Below are 15,902 nucleotides of genomic sequence, written 5' to 3' on the forward strand. Positions count from 1 at the left end.
ACGTAAGTACAAAGAGTTGTTGTATAGAGATGATACACCATCTCATCTAGTTGCATTGGTGTGAACTGGCAGGTTTTTAGAACGTTGCAGAATGGTGCGTTGCGAGTAGCTGCATGTTTCAACTCATCTTGCCACGAATCTTTGGTCTGAACTGGGCTTAAAGGTAATGAAAACAACAACTGTTATTTTCAGGTGTTTATTAACTAATGAAAACTTGTAGCTTATACCATTTTTGCCAGTAGATGTCCCTAAATCCTACACACATGACCTTTGATGTTAATACGAGGTAGAGGTGGTTCGTGGCGCCCTTTGAGAATTCTTTCAGAGAAGATATTTTGACTGGTCAAAGCAGAGAATTAACAATGTTGTTAACAATGTCTGTTTTCCATCAGTTAGCGCAATGTGATGCAGCAGTTAACTGAACCTGTGTTTGGCAGCATAAAATATTTAATGACAAAACAGGCATCTTAACTTCAGCTTTACTTTGCAATTTCCAGTGGTCGTATCTGCCCTTCTGTTAAGTGTTTGTAGATCATCCATATAAGGAAAGAAAATCTGTCTGTGCTCAGAGTGTGTCTCTAGAGACATTTTAATATTGTTTGGTGTTTGTGCTTGCCGTGGTTAATACTGCTATTTATTTCCAAGTGTATAATATCCCAGCAGGGACACGTTGTTAATGTTGTGGTATATGCCCATTGTATTGAGCTAATGGTAGGATTACGTTTGCTCTTATTGTGTAAGTGGGCATTCTATCTTTTCTCCTCGCTGTTATCCATCTCTCACTTGGTATCCAAGCCGTCCTGACATCCACTGTTTTGCCCTGCGGCTCCATCATATAGGACCTAAATCCCCGATGGCAAATCCATGCTGCATGCCTTCTTAATCTCCCAACAAAAGACAGACAAAAATGCTCCAGGGATCATTCTATAGGCCCTGCTAACTTGATACTAGGGGATAAAAATGTAAGAATATAGGATGACTATCCTGGGGAGAGTGTTTGACATTCCTTTTTCATCCATTTCACTCATCCATCATCAAACTGCACTCAAATACGGGCAACTGAGGATAAAGCTGTATTATCAGATTGAAAGAGTATTATCACAGTGGGTTAGCTGACTTACTCCTTCCTTCCCAATAAAACACAATACTCTGCACATCAGGGCAGATGCTGATCAGATACAAGCAGTCATTCACATTCAGGCATGTTGCTAAATTGTGATTGATATACTCTTGTCTTTTCTTCTGCCCTGGTTGCTGCTCTCTGTCTGCTTCCTCTCTCAAAGGAGCCAATTAGCTCAGATCCTGTGTATGAATTCCTCTACAGCCAGATTAATGACTCCACAGCCCCTTTGGGTGTGAGTGTTATGTTCCAGCATGCATGAACTGGATGTGGTCTTTGTATGTGTGAGTGTGAGCATGAAACACTCGTGCGTCAGCGTGTGTGCAATTATACCCGAGTGTGTTGTGTAATGAAGCCCTCACCTGTCCACAGCCATCTCAGTAATTGCAGTGCCAGGCTGAGCTGCTGGCCAGTGGGAACCCTTGGTCGTCTTAACAGCACGCTCAGTTTGGTCTACAAAACAACAGCTGGTCTGACAGGAGACCATGGCTGCCCTCTCAGACATCATAACAACACTCTGCTCTGCATCTTGTTTTTCAAAACAGTCTAATAAATAAAAAATAAAAATAGTCTTCACTCATTTATGAGCGTTAAATGATACCCAGAGACATCAGCCAGGTGCTTTGTTGGTGAAGTAATTGGGCAAAGGTACCAGCAAGGGAAAAGCTTTAATTTAAAAGGAGAGAGTCAATCCTGCTTCCATTTTATTTTATTTTATTTTCTGTCTTTGTGTGATGGACAGTTCTGTTGTAATCTGTTACCCCGAGTCAATCTGACTTTCTACATTTCTTTTAAGTAGCTGAAAAACGATCATACCACTTGCTCCATTTAGTAGCTGGAGCTTTCAAACATGTCACACAATATTCCCCAGCACATGGAGAAGTTACCTGTATTTGAAAGTTTAAACTGTTTGAGAAAACATTCACACCCCAGCGACTACTTAGTGGCTGACAAATGATTCATCTGCTAATGAAGATCATGTGGCATGATCAAAAGCTGGAGCTTGTTGTGAGATTTGTTTTTCAACTGCTGTTTCCAGACAAACTCTGAAGCCCATCTTACCAGTCTAATTTTAACAATACATTTGGTATAGCCATTCACGAACTTGTAAACAATGGGAGTCAACGTTCTGCCAAGTGGAAATATCACTTTCAGGTTCTGAACAGGAGATTAGGAGTATATTTCCCTTGCCAGTGCTCAAGGGCAGCTTCACCTCGCACATCAGCCAAGCTCTGAAAAAAACAGTGTAATGATGAGAACTAGAGTGGAACCACTTGTGCACCCTGAGGCATGCCATCACCCTTTGATATGCAAGGCCGGTAGCCAGAGGCCAAACTCCTGTTGCTGGCATCTTTGTATTTTAATTAGCTGGAGCCTGCATGACAGAAATGGATGAATAAAGAAACCAGGTCCTGCTTTTTAAAATAGGGATTTTGATCTCTGGGGACTCCATACAAGCACATGTCTGTCTGTTCTTGGATGGAGGATGAGAGTCATAAAAAACCAAGGTGATAAAACAGGTAGAAGCGCATAAGTATATCAGCCAAAACTGTATTCATAGTTCCTTCATGAAATCTTTCCAGCGACTGAAATATGTTTGCCACATGATCATTTCTAGGGCTAATTAATTAATTCCAAGGGAAACATAACTGATGTGCAACCATGGAATTTTAAACATTTTCATTGTTTAAGAAAATGTATACAGCCAAAGGGTTATCTCACATTACAGGTGGCAGTGAAGCAGTAAAGCAGTGAAGAATGTGAAAGATCAGTCTATTCAATGACTAATTGGAAGCTAAAGGGGATATTACAGACAGAAGCTACTAGGTGAGGTCTTTGGCAGCAGATCTGATGTTCAAACACAATTGTAACTGGTCAAAAATATTAACAGGGCTGAGCCTTGCATTGGATGTGTGTATCAGCTCTGTCAGGATGACAGTCAGCTGAGATGAATTCCTGTCTCTCCTCCAATCAAAACTGCTGCTGTAGTGGAAAAGATTCAGACACTTTAAATGAGCAAAGCTGTGGGATAAATAATTGTTCAGTGCCAGCTATTTGTAAAGTAATGTGCAGGCTAAATCACGAGGCATATTTTCTTTATTTAATAAGGGCACCAGGGAGATGCTTTCCCTATTAGCAAATTTATGCATGGAATCTTGTTTTTGGACATTTTTTAAATAGTTAATTGGTTGTCAGAGAACCTTCGGGTGACATTCGCTGAGGGTTATTCAATGGTTTTTAGAGAACTTCTCAGGAATGTTCTCTGAAGGTCATTTAAATGTTTTAATTTTTAGATCTACGGTTTTTTAAGAAGAAAAAAGAGTTAGAGAACCTTTAGTGAACATTCTCTGAAGGTTCTCTGAAGGGTTTTAAAAACCTTAAAATAACCTTCAATATTCCCTGAAGGTTATTTAAATATTCTAATTCACAGATAATTAGAATTAAAGTAACAGTGTGGATGCATTATTTGGCAAAACGCATTCCCCCACAGTCCCCTCCTTTCGCAGGCAAGGTGAGTGTCAGCCATAATATTCACACTCATGAACCATAGTTGCCTAAAATATGGACTGTAGAAACCATCTGACTCCAAGGTGTCATGAGATAAAATCAAGGGTTAAGGTTAAATTACAGTGGATGCAAATCTTGGCAGCTATAAAATCAGCTCTGTTGAATTATGTTAAATATTTACAAGTTAATAATGGAGCTTAAGGGCAGCTGTTTCCCATCTTACTTTACATATTCAAGCTAATTGTCTTGTGGCATAAACTGATTACTGAGATATTATTGATATTATTAGTGATTTGAGTTTTATCCTGTTTCTTTTTTTGCCATAACACCTACAGCTGGCAAGCATAAAACTGTCACCAGACTTCACCAGATAATAAACAGTCGTTTTACTGCATGCACATATATGCACGTACACTTACACACACACACACACACACACACACACACACACACACACACAGTGTCCCAGAATGTGTGGAATGGTGTGTCTGAGGCCTTGTTGACACCCCTCTGTCTCTCCACTGATTTAGAGGGTAACCCTGCCAGTGCTTTTCTATCTTAAACACACACACACACACACACACACACACACACACAGCTGTCAGAGTGGGCTGTGGTCCATCCTGCACAGAGATGCCTGCACACCTCGCCTTGCTTTATTCAATCACCCCAGCTCTGGATCTCCGTGACAATGGGAATCCCTGGGTCAAATAGCTATTGGTCCGACGCTGGCAGGGCAGCAGGGTGATAAAATAGCAGCCGTTTTGATCTGTTAAATCCTCTGGGAATGACCTTGGAATCCCGTGATGGAAAGGTTCAAGGCTGCCAAGCTCATACACTTTGTCCCGCTGTGACCCTTTGTGTACGGGAGAAGGTGTGTGTGTGTCAAGGGAGTTTAACATTAGTTCAGAGATAACACTGTTTTAAGCAGCTGTCAAGTGTGAGATGACCTGAGAGGTTGGCTCTGGTGAACTGTCAAAATCCCTTTCTTAGCACCAGCATAACAAAGAGGAGGAAGAATGTACGGGTACAATGGGTGCACACAAAAACGAGAGACAAAAAAACCCAAACCTTAATAATCAAAAAAAAAATAGTATTTAAGGTAAACTTTTGTCAAATACACTTGTTTGCTTTCTCATAGAGAGTTATAAAAGAGAACTGATACCTGTGTCATATACAGCCAGAAGCTGGTTAACTTAGCTTAGCATACAGTAAAGCAGAGGGAAAGCGCTCACCTGGCTCCGTCCAAGGGTAACATCATCTGCCTTCCAGTAGCAACAAACTCACAAGTTAACACAACATCATATTTTAGTTGTTTAATCTGTACTGTCACAAGACAGGTAGCTCTGGTAGAATGTGGTCTCAGTGGATTTAACTACCATAACTACTGCATGTCATAATTTTGCTAAGTAAGAGGCTGCTGGATCAACAGCCCACATCCCATTTCTGGACTAACATTGCAATTAACCAATTACAGCCCTAAGCTATTAGCTTGCTATGTGGGTTAGCGATACTAAGTAAGGTTGCCAATAGACTAGAATATTAGTAAGTTAGCTTGCTAACTAGGTAGACTACACGAACTAAATTATTGGTCACTAACATTAAGAGTAGAGATAATGTAATTTTGCAGTTGCAAAGACCTGGACACATTGTCTATTTAAAACTCTTTTTATTTGTGAGCGTGGTCCTGGATCAACACAAGCACTGCAATCTTGCAGAAAAAAAAAAGTTTTTAATAGGCTGTAAAAAAGGAGGGAAATTGTGTTAATCGCAGGTATCTGCAACTGAAAAATGCTTTGTTAGTGAACAATATTCTAGCCTATTGGCAAGCTTACTCGTTAGCATAGCCCTCCTACTTAGCAAGTTTACTCACTAATATTCTAGCTTATTGACAAGCTTACTCGTTCGCACAGCCTTCCTAGTTAGCAAGCTAACTCCCTATAAACCAACCTATTGGCAAGCTTACTCGTTAGCATAGCCTTCCTAGTTATCAAGCTAACTTGCTAATATTCTAGTCTATTGGCAAGCTTATTCCTTAGTAAAGCCTTCATAGTTTGTAAGCTAACTTGCTAATATTCTAGCTTATTAGCAAGATTACTCGTTAGCATAGCCTTCTTGGTTAGCAAGCTAACTAACTAATATTCTAGTCTATTGGCAAGCTTACTTGTCAGTAGTGTTCTAAGTTGGTAAGCTAACTCATTAATATTCTAGCCTATTCACAAACTTCTTTTTGGCACAGCCCTCTTAGTTAGCAAGCTAACTGACTAATATTCTAGCCTACTGGTGCGCTTCCTTTTAGCATAGCCTCCCTAGTTAGCAAGCTAACTCACTAATATTCCAGCCGATTGGCAAGCTTACCTGTTAGCATAGCCTTCTTAATTATCAAGCTATCATGCTAATATTCTAGCCTACTGGTATGCTTACTCATTAGCATAGCCTTCCTAGTTAGCAAGGTAACTCACTAATTTTCTAGCCAATTGACAAGCTTCTTTTTAGTATTGCCTCCCTAGTTAGCAACCTAACTTGAAAAGCTAACTTGCTAATATTCTAGCTTATTAGCAAGGTTACTCGTTAGCATAGCCTTCATAGTAAGGTAACTTGATAATATTATAGCCTATTGCCAAGCTTGCTTGTTAGTTTAGCCAACCCACTTAGAAACTCATTAACCCTGCAGTAGCTTCTAAAGTTTTTGTTTAATGTTACGGAGGACTTTTTTTAATCAATTTTTCTAACGTCATTTTAGAAAACTAGCTTAGCTCTGAAGAAGCACAAAGGAATTTTTAAAGAAGCACAGGAGCAGACTGATGATGTCAGAAGGCTCTGATTGCAATGTTTGTCCAGAAATGCAATGTTGGATGTTGATCCAGGAACATGTCCTACATGGCAAAATGGGTCCATGTCATTGGTCCGACAGCCCATTGGTCCGACATCACATTAGTCCGACGGTCCGCGGTACTGAACAGCTCCCGGTGGGCGTATTTCTACCTTGATGGTGCGCCACGACCGGCTCTGGGTCAGCTAGGAAAGGCTTGAGGCAGAGCAGGCTCACGGCTTTTGTGTTTGTAACTTTCTTTTTCATTTTAACCCACACCATGATCTTTTCCTGACCCTAACCAAGTGGTTTTTGTGCCTAAACCTAACCAGACCTTAACCACAGGGAATCATGATGATTTCGGAACAATGGGACTTCGGAACAATGGGTTTAATATGGTCGGAACAATGGGATGTCGGTCCAATGGGCATTTCCAGGCAAAATCACGCCATGCCTTAACTATAGTAGCTGCCGGCTGTAACTCGACATTTAACACACCAACTTAGTGTGATGTGATAGTGATATCAAACATTAACTCTAAGAAGGCAAACAGGATTGATTAATTCTTCCAAGTTTGGCATGAAACATTCAAGAAACATTTTGTAATACAGAGCTATAAAAAAAAAACCTTCCCAGCAGTGCTTGTACAGTACATTGGTGCCTGTTTGCCCATCAGCCTGTGTGCACTTCACTGAGGGGAGTAGAATCTGATTTAGCCTGGGTGCTTGTGTCTGTCTATCGATCAGTGAAGAGAAACCCATGTAGGAAGGGTGCCAGCCACATGCAGCAGACTGGCAGATGTTATCCAGAACCATGTGGTGATACTGAATAACTATGGGAAGTATTAACCTTTGCTTTTTCTTTTGCAGAGTTCCTCTGTGACAGGGCAGACAGCATGATGAATCAAGGCATTAGCTGGTATTAAACCTACATGCGTCCAGTGTTGTATTTTGGAGAGGTCGCTCTATTATTCTTCTCTCCTCTTTGCATAGCTCACACACAGATACTGAGTGATACTGTTACAGTTTCATAGCCATCAGAAGATGTGAGTGTTGTGTTTGGAACAACTGTAATCCACCTAGTATCTGCAATAATGTTTTATAAATAACCCTGTGTCCCTCCTCTGTTGTGTGTCTGTGTGTGTGTGTTAGAGAGACTCTGTATGGTGATAATGGGAAACACACCAGTGGATGAGACTGCAGAAAATAACACACTCTATTGGCTGCTTAGTTGGTGCGTGACATCAGTCTGTGTGTATGTGAAACATGGGCGGTCCCCTGAGGATGGCTACTTTAGGAGCGGACCCTGCCCTTGGCGACTGCACAGAGCTGGACAACGGCAAAAGGATCAGCTGCTCATTGATGCTGTGGAGAGCAGAGTTGCCACTGTAGAGAAGTTTCCAGAAAGAAGATAAGCGTTCAGAGGTCAGGCTCTGCTGGGACACATAACACCTGCTTTCACCTTTTCCTGGTCATAGTGAGATCACTGCCAAACGAAGAGAGGTAACAGTTCACGGACTACATCTGATTTTGTGTTAACATTCTGAAAAATGTTTGGGCTAAAGTTGGCTTCCAAATCCCATGAAAATCAATGAGTGTAAAGGGACTTGGGAACAGCTTTACTTTCTAACCTGATCATGTGTGTGTTAGTGTATCATTAAGTGTGCTTTGTGAGTGTGTTTGTCATGTCCTGTGTGTATCCTTGGGGATATTGTTGACCCTCTGCCTGTTGAATGATGCGAAGTCTGAACAGGTGGCGACAGACATACTCACGTATTTGGCTTTGTTATGCCTGTGTTATATTGCTCATGTCTCTCTACACCTCTCAGGTCCAGGACCAGTTGCACCTCTTGAAAACATCCAACAACATTTTCTGCATCCTTCCCCCTTGTCTCCTTCTTCTCCGACACCACCATGGACCGCTCGGCGCAGGAGCTGTTCCTCAACTTCATGATCGTCTTAATCACTGTGCTGCTGATGTGGCTACTGGTGAAAACTTACCAGGACTGAACCATGGAGCAACAAGAGAGGGGATGAACGAGAGGTAGAGAAACATTCGGAGGGAAGCCAGCATGGTTACTGTAGGATTCTGCTGCTGATTGATTCTTGTTCAGGCACAGTGTTTACATCTTTTCATGATGGGCACTGGTCTGGTTCAGAGCTCTAGTCTTCATATGAGACCAAGACTGTATATAAAGATGGACAACATGACAACTCCCCAAAAGTGAAGCCAAAACATCTTGGTGGCTGGCTGCAGTGTGAGTCAGTGTTAGCAAAAGGGAAATGGGCCAAACTATAAACTCAAAGTATTTGTGAAATAGGGGTTAGGTTTACCTAAAGATGGTTACTGTCATATTAGGTAGGTCTTATGTTCAAGTGTTGATTTTTCCTGATAATTTTGGTTTTAATTAGTTATTTGATGCTGTAAAAAAAAGGGGGTTTGACGTCATGATTGACAGCTGTGTGTGTGTTCGTGATCAATGGCGCTGCTTGGGATTAGTTGGACAGGTGTATAGGTGGAAAACCAGTACTATGGAGATCGCTACTACACAGGCTCTGGCTCCAAATGATACCAGCACACAATTGCAACCACTGACTCTGGGTTAGTTTGGCTTCATTTTTCGGCAGTGGGAGGAAGTGAAGACGCATTGTCCATCTTTATATACAGTCACTGATATGAGGTCATAAACCAGGGCAGATTGACAGTGACAAACTCTTGGATCTGTATTTGTATTCTGAGATGTTTTTCAACTGTGGCTTTGAATTTCTGGCAAGAGCCGAAGGGAAAGTCACAGTAGAGATGGGGGAGTGAATAAAAATAAATCACCACGGGGGTTTTGGCTGTATTTTTTCACTGTGGGAACCTTTAAAATGAAGGCTATAAAACACTGCAATGTCACTATAAATAGCGCAGTCGCCCATGTCATTTCCAAAGATTGTTTCATTTACGTAACCTTTGACACAATGAACTCTGCTGTTGTGTCTGTTGTTCTGTTTGTACTAAGTGATGAATGTGTCAGTGCAGATACTGAAGAGACATTAACACAAATAATGAAGCATTATTTTTATGTTCAGTTCTTGCCATTAAACAGTCTTTCATTTGTCGGTTTCTTTTTCTGTTTCATGACACAAATGCTCATTCACGATACATACCATGAAGCCCACAATTTTCTCCTCACGGTTTCTGAAATGTTTAAGTTACTGTGTTCTTTGAATCTATGGAGTGTTTCTCTATGATAGTTACACATTTCCATCAAACAAGCAGTTATTGAAGATAATCAGGTGATCTGTGTACTGATCACATGTAGAATATATTATGAGAGGAGAAACAGGGCATGCATGGACACATGACAGTCTGAAACAGAATAAAGGCAAGTAGTCTAAAGCCAAAATCCACCCACATAGTTTACACAGTGTTGGCATTGAGTTATTTTAACTGTTTCTTTTTTTGTAGTTTTAAATGTGAGCAGCAAAACAACAAAGAAAATCAGAATAATGTGTATTTTCTGATCTGTGCTATCAAATAAAGCACATGTAGTTGAACAGGACTTCTGAGGTGTTTTGTGTAATGTTGCCAGAACAAAATCATTTGATTCATTTAGGCTGCAAAATCCACAAATGCAGGAAAAGGACACCAAATCCCCCTGACAGCTGAGTAAATGGAGCTTTAAAAGTCTTACATATCAAAGTCTCCTTCTCTATATTGTAGCTGTAGGAGAGCTGATAAACTGTGAGCTCTTTTGTGGGCGAATTCTACTTTTTATAACATACAAAGCAGAAAAAAATCAGTTACTAAAATAGGATTTCTAAAACAGTCTCCTGCTCAATAGGGCTCCTCCATGGGAGGGACCACATTTTGATTGACACAACAACACTCCTATGACAGCGAGCGCTTTACACATACAAATATAAGGATCAAATCTTCAAATAAAAAAAACTGTAATAAATCATTTGGCTCAGGTGCTCTCGTGTTATAATGATGTGGGAGACATGTGGTGTTAGTTGAACGTTCTCTCAGTCAGCTGTCCGTCATGCACAGAGGAGACTCGTGGGTATTGCTTACATCAGTGACACATGTTAACACACACATGTACTTCCAATCACATGTGTTAATGAGTGTGTGCGGGCGTGTGTCTGCTGTGGATCATGCTGTGTCACCCCATGGGTCTTTGTATCTGTTGAAGCTGATGAGCTGGCAATGGAACTCGGTGAGCGCTCTGGGCATGGGGGCCACTTCCTCCCATTGGCTTCTCCCACTGTGGTACACCTGTACCGGCCACAAGAACACACACATACCATAGAGGATGAATACCCTCTGTCCCCAAAAAATGAACAGAATGAATGAGCACACCTTCAGCAATACATTTAAATAACTCTAAATGAACTAGTTAGCTCAGGGTTGGAAGCAGGGCCACATCTCCAGTCACCTGGTTACCCCTTCTTTCTTGTTTGTCTCAGTTTTCTCAACCCACTCTCCCTACTCCTTTCCTTTCCTGACCCATTTATCCAGTCTTCCATTCTTTTACCTTGCTAGTACCGGGTTGGACCCCTTTTTCCTTCAGAACAGCCACAATTCTTCATGGCATAGATTCAACAAGGTGCTGGAAACATTCCTCAGAGATTTTGGTCCGTATTGACATGATAGCATCACACAGTTGCTGCAGATTTGTCGGCTGCACATCCATGATGTGAATCTCCTGTTCCACCATATCCCAAAGGTGCTCTATTGGATTGAGATCTGGTGACTGTGGAGGCCATTAGAGTACAGTGAACTCATTGTCATGTTCACGAAACCAGTTTGAGATGATTTGAGCTTTGTGACATGGTGCGTTATCCTGCTGGAAGTAGCCATCAGAAGATGGGTACACTGTGGTCATAAAGGGATGGACACAGTCAGCAACAATACTCAGGTAGGCTGTGGTGTTTAAACCATGCTCAGTTGGTACTAAGGGGCCCAAAGTGTGCCAAGAAAATATCCCCCACACCATTACACCACCACCACCAGCCTGAACCATTGATACAAGGCAGGATGGATCCATGCTTTCATGTTGTTTACACCAAATTCTGACCCTACCATCTGAATGTGGCAGCAGAAATCCAGACTCATCAGACCAGGCAACGTTTTTCCAATCTTCTATTGTCCAGTTTTGGTGAGCCTGTGTGAACTGTAGCCTCAGTTTCTTGTTGTTAGCTGACAGGAGTGGCACCTGGTGTGGTCTTCTGCTGCTGTAGCCCATCTGCTTCAAGGTTCAACATGATGTTGGTTCAGAGATGGTCTTCTGCAGACCTTGGTTGTAACCAGTGGTTATTTGAGTTACTGTTGCCTTTCTATCATCTTGAACCAGTCTGGCCATTCTCCTCTGACGTCTGGCATCAACAAGGCATTTTTACCCAGAGAACTGCTGCTCACTGGATATTTTCTCTCCATCCTCTGTAACCCTAGAGATGGTCGTGCATGTAATTTTGATGCCAAAATTTATCTGGTGAGCTAGTGATCACTTCCTCTAGGATTCTTGAAGGCAAAGAGCCATAAGGCCATTAGACAAGCTGTCAACACATTAGGTGGACATCACCTTTAGCTCATAAAACCATGACTTAGAACAGCACCTTAGCCAATAGAAGTGAAAATATGTCAGTTTCTCTGATGAAAAGGTTCTCCTACCTGTACTTCATCAGTGATCTCATCGGGTGAATAGTCTCCACCTAGGATGTAGATTCTGTCTCTCATACCGACTGCTCCAGCATTGAATCCAGCACACTCAAATGACCCTTCCCCCTTCCACACGCAGGTCTCTGGACAAAAACTGTAGACCTGGATGTGGGGAAAAAGTCACACTTTGAACTCTGAGTTGACCTATTTAAACAGTCCTGCTTTGAAAACTTAAACTACTTTTTAATGTCTCACACTTCAGTGCAAGAACAGACAACTCATTCATTCCTCAGTGCCCATCTGATGTCTCACCTTATATGTGGACAGGTCACAGAGGTGCAGTGTGTTATTAATTGACACCGCCTTGACCAGTGTAGCATGGAAGAATTGGCCAAACTCTGCCACCAGGCGGCTCCACTGGTCCTGCTGGGTGTCGTAGCGGAAGAAGCAGTCCAGTGAGGGGTTAAAGGAGTCTGTGATCTCCACCTCTGATCCTAGCGTATAGATGACACTGTCACAAGCACTGGCCTCGGGGTAGAAGATGGCAGTTGGCAGCGGGCTGACAGAGCACCAGGTCTCAGTTAGAGGGTTATAATATTCCACCTAGAGGAAAGAAAAGAATTAGTACTGCACAAATAAACTGCATTCCCGTTGCTGTTGTAAAGGGTGGAGACACTGTTACCTCCAGCAGACTGGGAGCTCCCCCTCTGGATCCCTTGGTCCGTCCTCCAATGACGTACAAGCGATCCAGGCAGGTTACAGCCGTGTGCGTGGTTCTGGGCTTCAGCATGGCAGGTGCAGGCGTGCAGGTTAGAGTCACAGGACAGTAGCACCAAACCTCGTCCGTAGCGTCGTGGAACGGCTCGGCCACATGGAGACGTATTGCACGACAACAGTTACCCCGGCAACCGCCTGTCACAAACATCTTGGATACAGAGGAAAGAGGAGAAGATGGTGAACTTTTTCAAACTCTTTTTACACCTGTCAAGGGGTTCAACGATTAAGCTTAGGGTTTAAAAGATAACTAAAAGGATAAGGATGTTTAAAAATAGGTTTATATTTTTGACTTTCTTTAACTGTCATTTTATTTCTTGCGAAATAATGGATACTTTTATGTTTTGTGGTCTCTATAAAGCTTTTGAAACAAGACATAAAAGCCCACAACAAAGCTATAACTTATAATAAGGGGTCATAAGTTGATGGAATTAATTTAATTTTAAAGGAACCACTGCAGGACTCAAGATCCAATCCCAAAAACGTACCTTCTCAGCAAAGCTTGTAAGGTAGGATCCCGGTGGGTCTGGCATTGTGGCTGTCCCCTCTCCGTGCCCTGTTCCCAGCTCTTTCCACTGATCTGTTTCCAGACAGTAGCAGAAGGTGTGGCGGATCTCCCCGTTCTCCTCCGTTTTGTGGATGTAGATGTAACTCTGTGTGGTGGCCGGCCTGGCGTCAGAGAGCAGGCCGCTGTACTGATCCTGCCTGCTCTGTGCCTCTGAGAACAGGGCGAGACAGGACTCATTATCGTAGAGGAGAGTGTCGGAGTCACGCAGGGTCTGAGAGAGAAGGAGAGGGGTGATACATGAGGGATGAGACAATCACAAGACCAAAAACAAAAGCAAAAATCCAGCATGTGCAGTGTGTTCATACCGTTAGTGCAGGTGCAGGCAGATGGTGGAGTCTGGTTAGAGATAACAAGCCCGGCAACAGTTTTTGTCTTGCAGCGAGATCATGGCGTGTCCATCTGAGAAGTGACTTCACCACAGTCTCCTCACTGGGCACGTTTAGAGCATCTGACCTTAGGCATGCCTCCAACACATTTAGCTATAAGAAGCAATTGAAACAGTAAATACAGAGTGAATTCAGTCAGACTTTTTGATGTTGGGATGATAATAAGGTTACTTGTCAAATCAAAATCACTGTTTACACTAGTTATACTGACAAAGGTCTCACCGTGGACACCCTATGATTTATTAAGTGTAATTATTGGGACAATGTTACGCCCTGTGTGTATGGAAATTAGATAATATACATACATAATACATAATATACAGTCAAGGTATAAACTAGTCAAAGGAATAAACCTCAGTTTCTTTGATTAATTAACTTCCTTATTGTGTCCGCTCTTAAGCAGCACCTGCATATCCAGGAAGTCCTGGGTTTTGGAAAGGTCCGAGAAGTTCTGAACCACAAAGTCATTGGCACTTTGGAGGAGGGAGGCCGAGCCGTACGCCTCAGCCAGGGACAAGAGGGACAGACAGTTGGAGAGGTCCATGGTTCCTATCAGGAAGTCACTGCATGCTCGGGACAGGACTGACACCTGAGGACAGAACAAGACACAACGACATGAACACTTGAGAAAACATCCATGAGAATTACAATATACTGTAAAACAATATACAATACATATTTAAAAAAAAACGCAACTTAGAGACAGACAAGTATATTTTTAATTAATCAACTATTATTTCAAGAACTACTATTCCTTCAGCTGTTAATTAATGTAGTTTAATAAAGGCCTTGCACACACGTGTGTTCACTTGCTTGATTAGACCTCTGCTCATGGGCGGATTATGACTATGGGCCCCTGGGCACAGATATACAAAAGGTCCCACCACCTCCCCTACATAGGTTTTTTTTTTGCATCTCTTTATAGCCATATGCATCTTTTTGTGGACTTGTGTCTCTTTTTTGGTTGTTTGTGTCTCTTGGTTCCAGTCTGTGCCTTTTCTTTATTCCTAATGTGTCAGCCATTTTACCCCCTCCCCTTTGTTTCTTGTGGTTCCTCATTTGTCTCTCTCTGTGTCTGTGTGTCTGGGTGTGGCTCTCATCAGTCCTGCTGATCAGCCTGCTCAGCCAAAAGCCATCCACTAATGACACCCAGCAGTACAAATACCCTGACTCTGCAGTCCAGTCTACCCTGCGTCACTAACTACAGCCTACTTGTTGCTCATTGCTTTTTTTATTCTTGGATTTTTGGCCTGAACCTTGTTTCTCTGTGCCTCAGATCCACACTCGCCGGTCACCCATTTACCTTCCACTCCAGCCTGCCAGCCTGTTTCCAGCCCTGCTCGGCCTGCCTGCCCTGTGTCTCCCAAATACCCTGGATCAACCGAAGACACCCCTTCTTATTTTATTGAAAATAAATCCCCTTTTAAACTGAACAGCTGTCTGAGTCGTGCTTTTGGGTCCAGTTCTCTTTATACTATACAGCAGTTATTTTGTGTCTCTTTGCATCTTTTTTGTGGTCATTTTGAGTCTCTTCCTGGTTGGTACTTGTCTCTTCAAGTGACATTTTACCGATGACAGCCAGGGGGGATCCCTTACACTTTGGGCCCCTGGACCTGTGCCCTATTAGCCCATTCAGTAATCCATTCATGCCTTTGCTTGTGTTGCAGTTGGGTGGAGATTACATGGTGAGGTCCCCAAAGCTCATGTTCCAGTAAGAATACTTAAGTTGTAAGTTTTCCAGTTATAACAGGTGACAGGAGGTCTAATTAGACACCAGTATGAGAGTGTGCAGCAGACATTTTACTTTGCCATAGTGGGAAAATCACAGGTGTGATGCACTGTAAAAAAAGACTGGTTGTAGTTCTACCTGCAGAAAAGATGCAATCTGAAACAGCATGTCTACGTTGCCATCAGTGATGAGTGTCTCTCCAGTATAGGCGAAGTCCAGGAAAGAACCCACCGCCTCTGGAGACTGGTTACCTAGAGTCACTGAACCATCCCCACGCTCTCGCATATCCACCTCAAACATGGCCCTAAACACAGAGCAGTTACACTTTAACAGAAAGATAGATAAGATAGATAGAT

At 42.4% G+C, this 15,902-nt stretch overlaps 2 protein-coding genes across 4 annotated transcripts in view; one reads left to right on the plus strand and one right to left on the minus strand.

Moving 5' to 3' along the window:
* The first annotated feature begins 7,617 nt into the window (after positions 1-7,617).
* Positions 7,618-9,540, plus strand: LOC125889449 (sarcolipin). The gene is made up of 2 exons (XM_049577478.1): positions 7,618-7,942; positions 8,269-9,540. Exon 2 carries the CDS (start codon positions 8,354-8,356, stop codon positions 8,447-8,449), a length of 96 nt encoding a protein of 31 aa, XP_049433435.1. The 5' UTR covers positions 7,618-7,942; positions 8,269-8,353; the 3' UTR covers positions 8,450-9,540.
* Positions 9,541-9,642: 102 nt separating this feature from the next.
* The window catches only part of kbtbd3 (kelch repeat and BTB (POZ) domain containing 3), a 52,823-nt gene continuing 46,563 nt past the window's right edge, over positions 9,643-15,902 (minus strand). For all 3 annotated transcript variants that reach the window (XM_049577472.1, XM_049577470.1, XM_049577471.1), the window contains exons 3-10: positions 15,685-15,850; positions 14,224-14,406; positions 13,737-13,910; positions 13,352-13,642; positions 12,772-13,014; positions 12,402-12,692; positions 12,102-12,251; positions 9,643-10,706 (exon numbers count right to left, since the gene is read on the minus strand). In XM_049577472.1, coding sequence (XP_049433429.1) covers positions 10,584-10,706; positions 12,102-12,251; positions 12,402-12,692; positions 12,772-13,014; positions 13,352-13,642; positions 13,737-13,910; positions 14,224-14,406; positions 15,685-15,850 — 1,621 coding nt within the window. In that variant the 3' untranslated portion in view covers positions 9,643-10,583. The remainder of the gene's footprint in view (positions 10,707-12,101; positions 12,252-12,401; positions 12,693-12,771; positions 13,015-13,351; positions 13,643-13,736; positions 13,911-14,223; positions 14,407-15,684; positions 15,851-15,902) is intronic.

The sequence above is a fragment of the Epinephelus fuscoguttatus genome, linkage group LG5 (assembly GCF_011397635.1).
Source record: "Epinephelus fuscoguttatus linkage group LG5, E.fuscoguttatus.final_Chr_v1".
In the NCBI taxonomy this organism is placed as follows: Eukaryota; Metazoa; Chordata; class Actinopteri; order Perciformes; family Serranidae; genus Epinephelus; species Epinephelus fuscoguttatus.

Excerpts from the sequence above, each read along its gene's own strand:
- LOC125889449 (XM_049577478.1), top strand. The coding sequence starts at position 8,354 with ATGGACCGCTCGGCGCAGGAGCTGTTCCTCAACTTCATGATCGTCTTA.